Source organism: Manacus candei, unplaced genomic scaffold (genome assembly GCF_025592945.1).
Source record: "Manacus candei isolate 608988 ecotype Guabito, Panama unplaced genomic scaffold, ASM2559294v1 h1tg000002l, whole genome shotgun sequence".
In the NCBI taxonomy this organism is placed as follows: domain Eukaryota; kingdom Metazoa; phylum Chordata; class Aves; order Passeriformes; family Pipridae; genus Manacus; species Manacus candei.
Genome location: NW_026138050.1, coordinates 15,267,501 through 15,282,611, shown reverse-complemented (window position 1 = coordinate 15,282,611; position 15,111 = coordinate 15,267,501). Strand labels below are relative to the sequence as shown.

General features: G+C 63.7%; 2 protein-coding genes across 3 annotated transcripts in view; one reads left to right on the top strand and one right to left on the bottom strand.

Annotated features, from left to right (window-relative positions):
• Nucleotides 1–2,686: 2,686 nt before the first annotated feature.
• On the bottom strand, nucleotides 2,687–6,153 carry METRN (meteorin, glial cell differentiation regulator). The gene is made up of 4 exons (XM_051781918.1): nucleotides 6,068–6,153; nucleotides 4,605–5,026; nucleotides 4,386–4,445; nucleotides 2,687–3,777 (listed from the first exon to the last, which is right to left on the bottom strand). The coding sequence occupies exons 1-4, from the start codon at nucleotides 6,151–6,153 to the stop codon at nucleotides 3,461–3,463; spliced, it is 885 nt and encodes a 294-aa protein (XP_051637878.1). The 3' UTR covers nucleotides 2,687–3,460.
• A 4,482-nt stretch (nucleotides 6,154–10,635) lies between these two features.
• FBXL16 (F-box and leucine rich repeat protein 16) overlaps nucleotides 10,636–15,111 on the top strand; it is a 16,938-nt gene continuing 12,462 nt past the window's right edge. Inside the window, exon 1 of one of the 2 annotated variants that reach the window (XM_051781074.1) lies at nucleotides 10,636–10,728. In XM_051781074.1, the coding sequence (XP_051637034.1) occupies nucleotides 10,714–10,728 (15 nt within the window). In that variant the 5' untranslated portion in view covers nucleotides 10,636–10,713. Of the gene's footprint in view, nucleotides 10,729–12,560; nucleotides 13,032–15,111 lie in introns of those variants that run through there. The other variant, XM_051781083.1, reaches the window with a different exon arrangement.

The following is a 15,111-nucleotide window of genomic DNA, read 5'->3' as shown; positions in this document are numbered from 1 at the left end:
ACCGGCCGCCTTTGTGCCTCCCCTTTGTGCCCCGCGATTCACACGTTCGGGCTTTTATCAGGCAGCTGGGAAGGAGGAGGGTGAAGGGGGCAGGAGAGGGGGGAGAAGGGCTGGAGGGGGGGAAATGGCGGGAAACGGCGGCTCCCTTTGTGTGACAGGGAAGGGGACAGGGACGGGGGACACCCGGCACTGCTCCACTCTGTGTTCTGCTCTCCCAGTGCAGACACCGACCTGCAGTGTGACCGAGGGACTTCACAGTCCCCGCAGAGTTCCTGGGCTGGGATGTGTGAACACTTGGGTCCACAATGGGGCTAATCCCATGGGATAGGAGCCACAGGCACCTCCTTGGGCACATTTGCACCGAGGGAGCTGTTTTTGGGGTGCTGCTGTCCATGGGATCCCCAAAACCCCCTTCTGGGGGGGTGGGTAGATGGGTGGGGCACTTTTGGAGCAGATTGGCTGGATCATCCCCATGGAGGTTGCAGGCAGCCGTGCTGGGTGGGCACCACAGTGCCCACAGGTAGGGTCACCCTTTCCTGGGCTCACAGGGTGCTACCATAGCCCTTCACCATGGCCACCCCTGTCCGAGCCCCTTCAGCCCCCCCAGCTCACACCGTGCCCCCCATCCTGCTCCCCCTCACTGGTGCTGCCTCACACCACATTTTCCATCCTGCAGAGGAAATATTCCCCGGGATGGAGTTTATCTCATTGTGTTTTCACCCTCCACGGGTGCCAACAGGCCAGGCAGGAATATGGCTTGGCCAGGCTGGACTCAGCTTTTGGGGGAGTGCTCGGGTGCCTGGCCCCGGGGCGATGGAGGTGCCGGAGCCGTGGGATGCTGCCTGGTGCCGTGGCCACCCTGAGCCACGGGGAAGAGCTGTGATCCCCATCCCACAGTGGGGAAGCTGAGGCACCATCTGCCTGTTTGCCCTGTGGGGTGATCCCATAGGAAGTGTTAGTGCCCTGGCCGGGGCCCAGCACTGCAGGAGCCGGCACCGGGGGAAGGGAGGGTGGGCGACCCAACCTGACATGAGGCAGAGGGCACTAAAAACAGCCCAAAAATCTCTGTGGCGGAGGTTGAGCAGAGTAACAGCCCTTTCCGCCGCAGCGCAGTGAGCTGGTTTGACCAAATAAACAGATTTGAAGGAAAACAAGAGGTTTTGCTGTGGGACAGAGAAGCGCCGGATGCTCCGCGCGTTAAACGCCGTCATTTGGCCTCGAGGAATGTGCTGGATTGCGGGGCCAGAGCCGCCAGGATTTACCCCCGGAGCAAACAGAGGATGCCGTGGGCAGCACAATTCCCTTTGCACCTCGTTTATTGCTTTTCCAGCCTCGTTTTTCCTCCTCCGCTGGGTTTCCCACTCCTTCCCCCTTCCCCCTGCCCTGCTTGGCTCCTGCCTGCTGCCAAATTCCAGGGGGATGCTGGCATCCTCCAGCACCCGGCGTGGAGCATCCCCCTCCCCAGAGCCACATCCTGCCCTCAGAGCCCAGCCCAGCCCAGCCCAAAAATGGGGCAGTAAAAGGAAAAAATCAAAATACATCGGTATAAAATTGGCAGTAAAACATAAAATAAGCATCAAATTCTTCTCAAGGGAAAACATGTGTTGTGTATCAAACCCACCAGGATCTTATCACAGCCAGATCATTCTATACACACACACATATAGATATTTATATTTAATTAAGCTCCAAAGCCCACAGCATTCTTTGGAAACAGTTTTTTGGCAAGGAAAAGTGTGTTGTGGTCAGCAGAGGAACCAAACACCCAGCAGTTCACCCTGGATGGTGATATTTGAAAAGGTATTATTGAAACAAGACTGAGAAGTTGTTTAAGTACAAGTGGCTGTGTGGCATAAGTCTGGCTTGGGTGATCTGGGGGGCTTGGGGGCTCTGGGGGGCTCAGGAGCTATGCCTCCCTGAGATGAGCACCTATGGGCATCACTGAGGAGGAGAAAAGGTCCCTGGTTGGGGTCCTGTACTCCATCCCCAACTGGGGGACTTATGTCCCATCCCCTGTTGGGGTTCTCATGCCCAACCCCAACAGGGGGTCCTGTGCCCCATCCCCACCTGGGGGTTCCATATCCCAATCCTGTCTGGGGGTCCTGTTCCCCACCCCCAGCTGGGGGTCCCAGGTCCCGTCCCTGTTCAGGGGTCCCATCCCCTCCACCCCCAGGGACACAGCACAGCCAGAGGAGCAGGAGCCCGAGGCGGGGGCTGGCTGGGGGCAGCAGAGGGGTGGGAGCCAGCAGGGTTGGATGCTGGAATGGCACAGCCCGGCACAATGAGGCCTTGTGGCTGACGACTCTGACAAGAATCAGCCCTGACAGCGGCTCCGCTGGCGGGGTCACCCACCCGGCACGGGACCACCCCAGCCCCCTCACCCTGGGATACCCAAAGTGACCCATCCCAGGGGATGCAGCATGTGCAAACAGCAATATATCTGTCTCTCTAGATAGATAGACATGTAGATATATAAATATCAGGGCTGTTTCCAGCCCCACGGGAGGCAGGACTGGTGGTTGGAGCTGGCGCAGGGGGAGGCGGGTGGCACACACCAGCACCGGCACTCACCGCGGTGCCCAGCACTGAACATCCCGCTCAGCTTTCTGAAAACAAGAGCCACACGCTACAAATACAGCTTAGTTTATAAAAAAAAGTCACAAATTTGGTATCGTTATAACTTTAGTGCACATACAACGCCCCCCACCCCCACGGTCCAAAATTCCCCCCGGCTGTCACGTTGTGCCTCACTGCCGGTCACCCGTAGGCTGCCGGTGACGGGTGGCACAGTGACCTCTCCCTGTTCCCACAGCACCTCCCTGCATTGGCGCTTTGGTCCTGCCCTGGCTGTGCCAAGGGCACCTCTGCTCAGCCTTCTTCCCACCTCACCATTCCCCTTGCTCCCTTCGGCCTCACTCCTCTTCCTCAGCGTCTGCTCCACAGCTCCTGCCTGTGCCCTGCGTTGCAGGCAGGGCCCAGGGCCAGGCTTGCTGCTGCCCACTCCCTCTTCCACCCTCAACATTGCAAATCCATCTCCTGGCCCTTCCACACCCCATTGTGCCCACCGTGTCCCTGGACTGGCCACCACGGCCACCCACCCTCGAGCCCTGCCGGGGTCTGGGGGTCTGGCTGGCCCTGGTGCCAGACCCACTTGCCCCACAGCATCTCCTGAGCATGTAGCAACCCAGTCCCCTGGGAGCCCCAACCCCGTGCCACTGCACCCCTCACCCAGGCAGGTCCCCGGGGCCCACGGACAAATGCGCCCTGGGAAAATCCCTTCTCCTGCAGCAAGATTTTCCCAGAACCCCCGAGCCCGCCGGCAGGTGCTGCCACAGTCCGGCCATACGGCGAGGATGGATGTGCTGCCCTCCCTGCGGGCACCGGCCCTGTGTCCCCCGGGGTACTCTCGTCGCCGGGGTCCCCCAGGTCCCGCGGGGCCGGGTCGCGCTCCCGGAGCCGCTCAGTCCACGGGGAACTCACAGGGGTTCTGGCGCGCGCGCTGGGCCCCCTCGTAGATGCGCTGGAAGTCCCGGTAGCGGGGGGCGCAGCTCAGCCAGGCCTCCCCGAAATGCAGCCACCCCGTGAACAGGAAGGTGCCGGGGCCCGGCTTGACCCCACAGCGCAGGGGGGTGCGGATGCTGCCCACGGGCCGCCCCGGCCGCCCGCCCACCTGGAAGAGCGGGAACTTCTGTCGGTGGATGCGGGTGGCGCTCACCCCGATGATGGATTCCTGCAGCTCCGCGTCGTTGGACACGCTCCGGATGCTGCCACGGATCACTGTGGGGAGAAGGAAGGGAGAGGTGTCGGCATGTCCTCGTCCCTGACCCATTCCCATCCCCATCTGTCTCCATCCCTATTCCCATTCCCGTGCCCATTCTCTTCTCCATGCACATCTCCACTCCCATTCCCATCCCTGTCCTCATCTCCATTCCCATCCCCTTCCTTGTTCCCATCCACATTCCTATCCTCATTCTCATCCGCATCTCCATCGCCATTCCCATGCCAATCCCTGTCCACATTTCTGTCTCCATCTGCATTCCCACTCCCATCCTTATCCCCATCCCTTATCCTTGTCTCATCCCCACTCCCTTTCCTATTCCCATCCCATCCTCCATCCTAATCCCAGCTCCCATCCCCATCCCTGTTCACATCCACATTCCCATTCCCATTCTCATCCTCATCCCTCACCCCTTCTCCATTCCCATCCCCGTCCTCATTCCTGCCCCCATTCTCATCTCCATCCCCATTCCCATCACTGCTCCCATGCCACAGCACCCTCTGTCCCCGTTGGCCACAGCCCAGCCCAGCCCAGCTCGGAGGGGGCCCCGCGCTGCCTGTGGGGCTGTTCCCCCACTCTGATTGCCCTGGCCCTGGTCCCCACTCACCAAAGTCACTAGTGCAAATGGCCATCAGGATCTCGGTGTCGTTGCACGGCCGACACGCGCCTGCAAGGCCAAGCACAGCCCGTCACCACCCGTCACCCCCCGCCACTCCCGGTGGCACTGCGGGGGGACACCACCCCAACCCCGCTCCTCCTCGCCTTCACAGCCACCCCGGCAAGGGGAGGGGAACCCGAGGCGGGTGAGGGGACGCTGGGCACTCACCCTCTGCACCGAGGCTGGCGGTGGGCAGGGCCGGCCGGGCCAGCCAGTCCCCCCGCAGCTCGTAGCGGAAGGCGGCGATGCGGCGGCTGATGTCGGGGTGCGGGGTGGCCTGCAGGAACAGGGCCACCTTCTCCTGGGGCAGCCAGCTGAAACAGCGGGCGCGGGGCCGGGGGGCCTCTGGCAGCAGCAGCTCCAGCACCCCCTCCCTCTCCAGGTAAAGCTGAGCCCCCCGGAAGGTCCCGGTGGGTTTGACGCAGGCGGTGACGTGCTGGGGGCTCCCGCCCTTGACAGCGGCAGTGGTGGGGGGCAGGCGGGGGGTCAGGCGGAGACGAAGGGCCCCCGTGGGGTACAGCCACTCCAGAGAGCCCTCGGCGCAGTGCAGGGACAGCTGCTCCACGCTGCCTGCCTCCTGTGACAGCCCACTGTGGGGGACAGCACCCCGTCAGCAGGGACCCCCAAGGGATGGAGAGCCCCCCGCCCGTGTAACCCCCTCCCGTGTCCCCGGCACAGCAGCATCCTGCACTCCCACACAGCACCTCTGCAGAGGCCTGTGGGATGGCCACAGGGAGGAACAGCACCAAACTCTCAATGACTTGGACTTGGGGTGCAAGTGCATCATTTGGGGGTGCTTGTGGCCCCCCAGCACTTTTAGGAGGGGTTGAAGAGGGGGTGCAACAGCACAACCTCCCTTGCACCCAGTGTGGGCTCCCAAGCCACCCCCAGGGTGCCCACAGCCTTGGGGTCACCTGCTCCCGTGCCTCCCCACTCTGGGGATCCCCAGTGGATTCTGGGGTCACACACTCACACGTAAATGATGCCCGGAGCTACTTCTTTCCCGCGGCATTGTGAGCGTGGGAGAGACACGCGGGGAAACCAGCGTGGGGGGAGCAGGGACAGCCGGGGGGCTGCTTTGTCCCGACCAGGATGCTGGTGGCGGCGTAGCCCCCATGGCCCCCCAAGCCCCCGCATGGGGCAGCCCCTCCTCGCGGGCCCCGGCTCTTTGTTCGAAGTTCGGCGCCTTCGGGCGGTGCTTCTGGCCCTGCCGGGGGGCTGAGTGCCCCGCCGGCCACCGGGATGGGCTTCACGGGTGAGGGGGGCTGAGGAAAGGGGTCCCGGAGAGGCGGGGAGCCCCGCGGGGGGACCAGCATCCCTCGAGGCGGGGGGGGGGGGCAGCCACAGCCAGGACTGGGAACACTGAGGCAGAGGAAGGTCCCTATGACCCTCCCCACTGATGCGGGAGGGGGGTCAGCCCTGGGGGTCGGCAGGGCGGAGGGGGGGGGTAGCAGCCATCCCGCTGCTCCCCGAACCTGCCCCGCCCGGGCGGCAGGAGCTCCCCTGGGGGCTGCGAACTGGGGACCCGCGTGTGCCCGGCGGGGACCCGCCCGGCGCACTGCCCCCCCCGGTGTGGTGTTGCCGGTGCCGGCGTTCCCGGTGTTCCCAGTGCCGGTGTTCCCGGTGCCTACCTGCCCCTCCAGCTGCACTGGTCCGCTGAGACGCCGCCGATGGCCGCCCCCAGCCCGGCCAGGCACAGCGCCCGCAGCGCCCACATGGCCGCGCCCGCGGCGGCCCCGGGCGGCCCGGCCCGGCCCGGCCCTGCCCGCAGCGCTCCCGCACCGGGGCCGGGGCGGCGGGGACGGGGCAGCGCGGCCGCCGCCCCGCGGCGCGCCCCGAACTTTCCGCCAATAGCGGCGGAGGGGCGGGCACCGGAGCAGCCCCCTCGGCCCCCTCCCCACCGCCGGGGCACCGGCACTCGCCGCTGCCGCAGCCCCAGAGCCCCCCGGGGCTCCCCCGCGCCCCCCGGCATGGGGGGACATCGGCCGAGGGGGTCGTGGCTGAGCCCGGGGCACAGGACACCGGAGCAGGGCTGGGGCACCCCGGCTTAGGGACCCTCCGCCCGTGGAGTGTGCCCTGAGTTCTGTGCACCCGTGGCTGTGCACGGCAGGGCTACAGGCACTGCAGGACAGGTACACCCCACCTGTGCACACCCCAGGCTGAGAACACCCCAAACTGTGCAGACCCCAAACTGTGCACACCCCAACCTATATACACCCCAACCTGTATGCACCCCAGGCTGGGTACACCCCAATCTGTAGCCCAGGCTATGCACACCCCGCAGTACAGGCCCCCTGGTTTGCACATACCCCCAAGAGTCACACAAACATCCCAGCCCGAGTTACACACACCACAGGCTGTCCACACCCTGAGTTATGCACACCCCAGGCTGTGTTCCCCCCAAGTTATGCACACCCCAAGACTACAGCCCCCCTGGTTTACACCGCCCTAGAACTGTGTACCCAAAAAGTTACACCCCCCCAACCTTCTTATAACCTACTACCCCCAACCCCCAGCAGCAACCCCCCCCCCAGACACTTTCCTATCCAAGGGGAGTCCAGGCACGTGGCAGTGGGCCTGACACAGAGGTCACACATATCCGAACCCCCAGCTCCCCCGCTCCAAACCTTGGGATTTTTTACACCACCCCCCTTCCAGCCGCTATTGTGCCACCAGCACAGACCCCACCATTAATTAAGTTTCCATGCAGTGACAGCCCGCCAAAATGTTTGAAATAAACACCGAACAATTGGGATGGGATGATACAGGCCGGGAACAAAGTCCCCGGCCAGAGGGTGGAGCGGAATGGAAATGAGGGATTGTAAACTGGGATGGTGGGAAGAAAGAGGGGAAGGGGGGAAGGGGAGGGGGAGGCGGGCGGGGAGAGGAGGATTCACAGCCCTCCGGCCATGAAATGATGCTGAAAGAAGTCACGCTGCTGGAATCCGTGGAAAATGAGGGGCCGGAGGGGCTGCGGGTTAAGGTGGAGCCGGCCGGGATGTCGGGGTGTCGGGGGGTTGGGGTGGGGGGTCGGAGGGGGGGGCTCTCTGCTGGCCCTCGTGCTGAGGTGCTTTGTGGAGTTTGCTAGGGGGTGGCTGGGTCGAGAGCCTGGCTGTGCCTCGGAGGGTCACAGTGACCCCGGAATGGGGGGACACGGTCCTGGGGCCGATCCGCTGTCACCATGGGGAAGTGAGGGGAGCTGGGCTTGGAGCTGGGCAGGGAATCCAGCCGGGAACACACAAATGGCTTCAGCCGGGTGCCCAGGGGTGGGTGACGTGGCACCAGTGGTGAGGTGGCGCCAGAGATGGGGTGACACCAGAGATGAGGTGGCACCAGGGGTGAGATGTGAGGCACTGCAGTCCCCAGACAGGAACTTCAACCCATCGATACCGATCCCCCACCCGGGTGGGTGCTCAGCACCCTCGGGGGATGTTCCCTTGGGACACCCCAGCATGCAGGGAGGTGGGACATGGGTGTTTGAGGCTGGAAGTGGGTGCCACTGTTGCCACAGGCACATGGCAGTGTCTGCCCTAATGCCAGCACCCAGGGCTGGGTCTGCACCCCCGGACCCCCAACGGCCCCCGACCCACCTTAACTGGGTGTTGCTGGTTAAACCTCGGCATCAGCCCGACCAAAACACCAGTCCTGGCTTCCCTCCACATGGCATGGGCCACCCCTTCATTTGGGGCATGGCAACTGGAGGGTCAGGAGCCCCTTTGGAACACCCACCAGAGCTGGGGCTGAGCTGGGAGCGGGCAAAGCCTCCCCAGCACCCCGCTATTGTCTCAGATCTCCGGACCAGCTGATGAGGCTGAGCATTTCTGGGCACCCGCGGGGATGCCAGCCGTGCCTGGAGCTCTGGCCTGTGGCCGTGCCCCCTGACTCTGTCCCCAGCGCCCTACCGTGTCCCCTTTGTCCCTGGCTGCCATAGGGGGGGTTGTCCCCGTGGGACTTGGGGGGGACTTGGGAGGGCCTGGGTGCCGGCCGCCCCCCGAGAGCTCCCCGAAGCTTCCGGCCCCTGTGGCGGCTCTCGGGTCGCTCTGGGCCCCCTTTTGGCCCCGGTCCCCCCGAGTGTCTCCGGGATGCTCGGGCTCGCAGTGCCCTCTGGTGACCGCGGGCACGGCGGCCGCGAATCGCCACCCCCGGGCGGGGGGACCGCGGTGGACCCCAGGGGACTCGGGTGGGGCGGGGGAAAGCCACCTCCCGCAGAGAAACAGAGCATCGACTCGTCCAGTGGGACCTTCAAAGACCACCCGGTCCTACCTCTGCCCTGGGCAGAGGCATTCCCGGAGGGCCGGGCTGCTCCAGCCCAGTGGGGACCCACAGCTCCTCCAGCTTCTCATTGCCTCCCCTGCAACGTGTTTCCTCCTTATATCCAATCTAAACCCACTCTCTTCCAATTAAAATTGTCACCCCCTTCTCCTGTCTCTACAGGTCCTGTCACTAAGCCTCTCTCCATCGCTGTTCCAAGCCCCCTTAAGTATTTCCAGGATGCCTGAAGGTCTTCTCCAGGCTGGACATACCTAGCTCTCCCAGCCTTTCTTCCCAGGAGAGGTTCTTCCAGCCCTCTGAGCATTTCTGTGTCCCTTCTGGACCTGCTGTGACCGATCCAGGTCTGCTCTGCCCCAGACCCATCTGCCACCCCAGAACACCTCTGGGCTCCAAGCAGGAGGGACCCCGGCTCCTCCTTTTTTTTTGGTGATCCTCCTCTTCCTGCTGGGTCACCCCAAGGTTTCTCCTTTCCTGGGCAGCCACCATCCAGCAACCTCGGGCCCCTGACAGGTCCCTGGGACATCCACGCTGTCACGAAGGGTCCCTGTTGGGTGGCTCTGGGCACCCTCCACCCTGTGCCATGGGTGGGTGATGGCACGGACAGGGATGCTCCAGGCTGGGCTGTGCCCAGGGGCAAAAACCCTGCTGGAAAGGCAAAAGGGGGACTCGGGGGGGTTGGGACCTTGGAGGGCTGCTCAGAGGCTAGGGGTGCTCAGCCTCTCCCCATCCCACTGCCCGTCCCCCCCGGCTGCGTGGGGAGCTCTCCCGCCCAGCCGAGCACCCGAAGGAGATGCGGCTGTGGGAGGCACCCACCTCATCTTTAAAAAATAGCTCAGGAGCCTCATCTCAGCTCCCAGCCCTTCCCTGGGGACATGCAGGGAGAACCTGAGCCCTTCCCCATGGAACCCGGGTGCTGAACAGGCTCTGTCCCCTCTCAATGCCCCTGAGCATCCAGACCCCCAGGTTGGTGCCTCGGCAGTGGGAACGAGCCCTGGAGAGACTTGGGGAGCTCAGGGAAGCTGTCTGGAGGGGAACCACAGATGAGGGTCCCCAAAGCAGGATAAGGGTCCCCATGGCAAGGTAGGGGTCCCCTTTGTGAGGTAGGGGTCCTCATGGCAAGGTGGGGATCCCCAAGACAAGGAGAGGGTCCACATGTCAAAGCTGGTGTCCTCATGCCAAGGAGAGGGTCCCAATGACAAGGCAGTGGTCTCCATGGCAAGGAGAGGATCCCATGGCAAGCAGAGGGTCTCATTGCAAGGCAGTGTTCCCCATGACAAGGTGGATGTCCACACTGGTGGCAGAAGCCACCATGGAAGAAGCCTCCCATGGAAGGGTGAGACTCCCAACAGCTGGATTAGGGTCCTCCATGGCTGTTTGAGGGTCCCCACAGTAAGGTGAGGGCCCTCACAGTGAGATGAGGGTCCCCATGGTAAGATTAGGGTTCCCACAGCAGCTAACAATCCCCACAGCATTGTGATCATCCCCATGGCCATGTGACAGTCCCCACAGAAGCCTGAGAGTCGCTGTGTCCTCACCCACCCTCACCTGCACACGGACTGGAGGGGTAGCCTGGGGGGTCAGACCCTTGGTGGGGAAGAGCCAGGAGCTCTGGGCCCTGGAGTCAGCACAAAGGGGACCGAGCCCTGGGGGGCCCTGTGGGCCGTGCCGGGGTGGTGACCCCAGGCTGGACAGACCACCCCTCTCCCCCCATCATCCCCCTGTCGCCGCCACCGCCGGGCCCCTGCGCGTGCATCCTGCGAGGCGGCGAATGGAGCTGCCTATTGATTCGCAGCCCGGGCTAAAAATAACTTTCAACTCTTCATCCCGAGCTGTGAAAATCCCCCATTGCTAAGCGACGGGTTACCGGGAGACAGCGGCGCTAGGCGACGGCGGTTGCTGCGGCGACGGCCCCCGGCGCACTGCGGTCCAGCCCCGGCACCGGGGCCCGACCGGACCGGGGGTGCTCCGGCTGGGCGGGGGATGCTCAGCCCAGGGTCCCGTCGCCATGGGGACAGGCTGGGTGAGAGCCTTCAGCATCCAGAGGGTGGTGGGAATGGGAAGGTGGAGGAGCATTGGGGGAGCTTTGTCACTTGGCTCCCAGCTTCTGGCCTGGCCTGAGCATGGGGACGCCGGTCAACACCTTCCTGGCACGCAGGAGGGACAGTCCTGGGGAGCAGGGAGGCTCAGGAGGTCTGTGATGGTGACACAGGGTGAAGTGGAGTGACCAGGCACTCCCCATCAGGCACCCCAGGGTGTGGGTGTGGGTACCCCCTGGGCTGGTGGCATACCAGCTGTGTCCCTTCCACTGAGAGTGTGTTCATGGAGACTCCACATGCCCAGGAACTTTTCCAGTCTCTTTACAGGCATGAAAATGTCCCCAGGATAAGGGGACATGACAATGTGTCCCCTCTTGGGCCTGGAGCTAGCAGGGGCTAGTGACAATGGGGCTGTGCCAGGGCCAAGGGGACAACAGGGACCATCTGGGGCCCCACTGCCTGCCTGTGCCTGCCAGCTCTGCTGGTACTTGGCCTGCTCTGGGTACAGAGCACATCCCCAAGTGTTGGACCACCACCCGCTGCTCCTGGGCTGCTGCTGGCTGGCAATTCCCTGGGAAAACCCCACGGGGACAAGGCATCACAGGGGACATGGCACTGCTGGGGGGGAGCAAGAGACTGTGGGAGGAAGGGCCACCAGTTCCTCAGTCTATAGGGAAAAGACGTGTCACCCAGACGAGGCCGTGGATCTGCACATCCCTGCAGCCACTGACCCCTCCAGCCACTGACCCCTTCTCTTGCGTTTGACACCCCCTGGGCAGGGTGTGATGAGGGTGTGAGTGTGAATGAGTGTGAGTGTGAGTGAGAGTGTGTGTGTCTCCTCCCCCAAGCCCCCTCCCAGCTGCCAGTGCGAAACCCAACCTGCCTTATAAATTATGGAAGCAGGAGCCAGGCGCCGGATCCAGGCAGATCCAGCAGCCTCCCCAGGGCCAGCCGGGTGCAGCAGCTGCCCTGGCCCTGCTGCTCACATGGGGCCGTGCCAGGGGGAGGCAGAGAGGATAGGGTTAAATGTGGCAGCTGACCAGTTTCCTCCAGTTTGGGGAGCAGTGGTGGAGCTGGGCCCAGACTGGGGGTGCTGGGCGGGTGCTGACTGGGGGTGATGGGGAATGAGGGGCAGCAGTGGCACAGCCCCCAGCAGGTCCCACTGCCAGACATGGCTTGGGTAGGTGAATCTCCTCAGCATCGGGGCACAGCACCCTGTCCTGGGTGCCTGCTGCACCCCGGGGTGCTGGTGCTGGGTTGAGTGTCATCGCTGTGCCCCAGGGACTGCCAGCAGAGCCTGAGCTGCCTGTCAGGGTGAGAGGGGTCTGCAGCAGGATCTGCACCAGAATCTCCAGCCTGCCAGTGCCCTGGAGGGGAGAGAGCCAGAGCAAGCATCCATCTGTCCATCCAGCCATCCATCCCTCCATTTCTCCCTCCATCCCTCTATCTCACCATTCTTCTCTCCATTTCTCCATCCCTCCATCCTCCATTCTCCACTCCTCCATCCTTACACCTCTCCATCCCTTCATTTCACCACTCTTCCCTCCATTTCTCCGTCCCTCCATCCTCTCCAACTCCTTCATCCCCATCTCTCCATTCTTCCCTCCATCCCTCCATGTTTCCATCCATCCTTCCATCCCTGCCTTCATTTCTCCCCACAGCCCTCCCTGCACCTCTCCATTCTTCCCCCCATTTCTCCATCCCTCCCTCCGTCCTTCCACCCCTCCATCCCTCCATCCCCCCTCCATCTTTCCATCCCCCCGTCCCTCCCTCCATCCCCCATCCTTCCACCCCTGCATTCCCCCACCCACCACCCCTCTCTCCCTGCACACCCAGCTGCCAGCCCAGCCCTGCCCGCACCCCCCACATCATTCCCTGTGTCCCGCACCCTCACCTCGCCTCTCCCGGTGCCGGTGCGATCCCATCGCGATCCATTATCGCTACGGGCGACCGTGTCTCTTTAACAGGCTCCGCTGGTGACACGCGTGTGCGTGTGTGCAAACGCGCGTGTGCGTGTGCTCCCAGCTCCCTGGGCTGGCTGGCAGGAGGGACCCCCCTTCTCCATCCCCCCGGATCCGGATCCGGCCCCATTCCCCCCCTCCACTCCCCGCTTATTTTTCCTGTTGTTTCGCGGGGTTGGGGCGGGGGCCGGGCGGGATCCGGCCCCTTTGCCAACGGGGATTTTTGGGGGGATTATTCCCGGTTTTCCTTCTGGTGGGTTTTTTTCCTGCAACCGAGAGAAGACGGGCACAAGGCATGGCATGAGCTTCGGGAGACGGGGCTGGAGGTAAGAGCCGCTCGGGAAAACCCTTGACAACACAAAGCCGGTGCCGGCGTTGGTGCCGATGCCGGTGTCGGTGTCGGTGCCTGTTCCACCGGTACCAGCACCAATCCCGGCACCGGCACCGCAACCACCCCCAGCCGCATCCCGCATCATGGAGCCGCGTTATATAACGGCGGCGGAGCCGGCCCGGCCCCGGGGCTCCCGGTCCGGCGGCCCCCCCTCCGCCCCCGCCTGCCGGTAGCTCACCAGAGGATGGTGATCGGTGTGACCCCCTCCTGGTGCTGCCCTCTCCCCCCCCCCGGTTTGGGGAGTGTGGGCGTGCGGGAGGGGGAAGGTGGTGTGTTGTGTCCCCCCCGGCATGGCCGGGCAGCACCGGGTGGGTAACGGCGGGGAGGGGGGGTCAGGTGGGTACCGCGGGATGCAGGGATGTTTTGGGATGGGGGTGCAAAGGGACATCGCCGTAGGGACAGGGGCACACGGATGTGGGGTTGGTGTTTGCCCCCCTCCACCTCTGCTGCCAACTTCCAAGATGCCCCTCGTCCTCCCTGGTGGCACCACTGGCATCTCTGGGGCTGTAATCAAACCCCCCAGCACCCCTACACCTCAGTGTGGCTTTCATTGGGTGCAGGGTGGCACCTGCCAGGGATGGGGGCAGAGGGGCAGCCACCCCATCTCAGAGCTCAGGGGATGGAGGAAGGGAAGACTCTTGCTGGGATGGGGCTGAGAGGCCTTAGCCCCACAGCGGGGTCCCAGAGAGACCAGTGTGGGGTCAGGGACCCCCAAGCAGTCCAGGATGGGGATGAGGAGTTTGTTTTGGTGGGGCAGAGGATGGGAATGGGTGGAGAGGTCTGTGGGGGGGCCAGGTGGGCAGGCTGAGCCCCATGGAATGGTTGGGGCTGGACATGGATGGGGGAAACTGAGGCACAGGGTTCTGGCAGCAATCAGAGACCCCCAAGATCTTGACCATGTGGGGGCCCAGGGGTGCCATGGGGCACTGGGCTGAAGCAGCACTGCCTTTTGGGCATCCAATGCCACTGGTGGGATGTGGCAGTGCCTGGGCAGTGAAGGCCAGAGTGTGGCAGTCCCTGCAGCAGAGATGCTACTGGTAGAGGTCCTGTTCCGTAATTACCCTCTGCCCGAAGTGCTGGGGGTCCCAGACCCCCCCTGCAGCACCCAGAGGGTCTTGGCAGCAGTGGGGTGGGAGCAGTGGGCACAGAGGCAGCGCCATGCCGTGCTGGCATCTTCCCTCCTCTGGAAGCTGGGTGCTGATTTCACTCTGGCTACCAGGAAGAGGGAGGGAGGTGGCTTTGGAGTGGGGAGGACTCGCTTGAGCATCCATTTTTAATGAGATAGATATCTATTTTTCCCCGAGCTGGCTTCCCCCACATCGATCCCTTTGCCTGCTCTCCTGCCCATGCCAGTGGCTCCATGGCAGTGGGGAGAAGCAGGACAAGCATCCCCAGCACTGGGACCCTCTTGTCTCCCCAAATCCTGCTCCTGGAGGAGGAGTGACCCTTACTTGGGCTGGGGTAAGGCCGGAGGGGGAAAGGGTGCCCTTGTCCCCTCCGGAGGGGTCACAATCATGCTGACTATCCCGTGGGAATGTGGCTGTGCTCCAGGTAGAAGGGCAACTGAAAACGGAGCACTTGGAGTTTGGGGGCTGGATCTTGTCCTCCTACTCTGCAGATTTAATCTGTGCCTGGCTCAGGCTCTGGCAGCTCCATGGCAAAACCACATCGTCCTGCCTGTGCCTCAGTTTCCCCATGCCCAAGCCACAGCTCCTTGCTCCCCACCCGTGTCTGTGAGGATGGAGCAGCACCCAGAGAGGAGAAAGGGGATCTGGGAGCCGAGTGGGTGCCGATGGTGTGGGAGGGAGCAGGATGGGGTGCGCGGGCGAGCAGAGCTCCTTTGGCAGGATCCCACCCCCACCCAACCTCTGCCCACCTGCCACGGGGCCCAGCCATGTGTGCTGGGGGCTCCAGGGCTGGGGGCTCCGAGGAGGAGCTCGGGGCTGAAGGGGAGAGTGTTTGGGGAGGGGGCAGTTCAGCAGAAGCTGTTTCTCCTGGCTTTCTCCCTGCTGGAG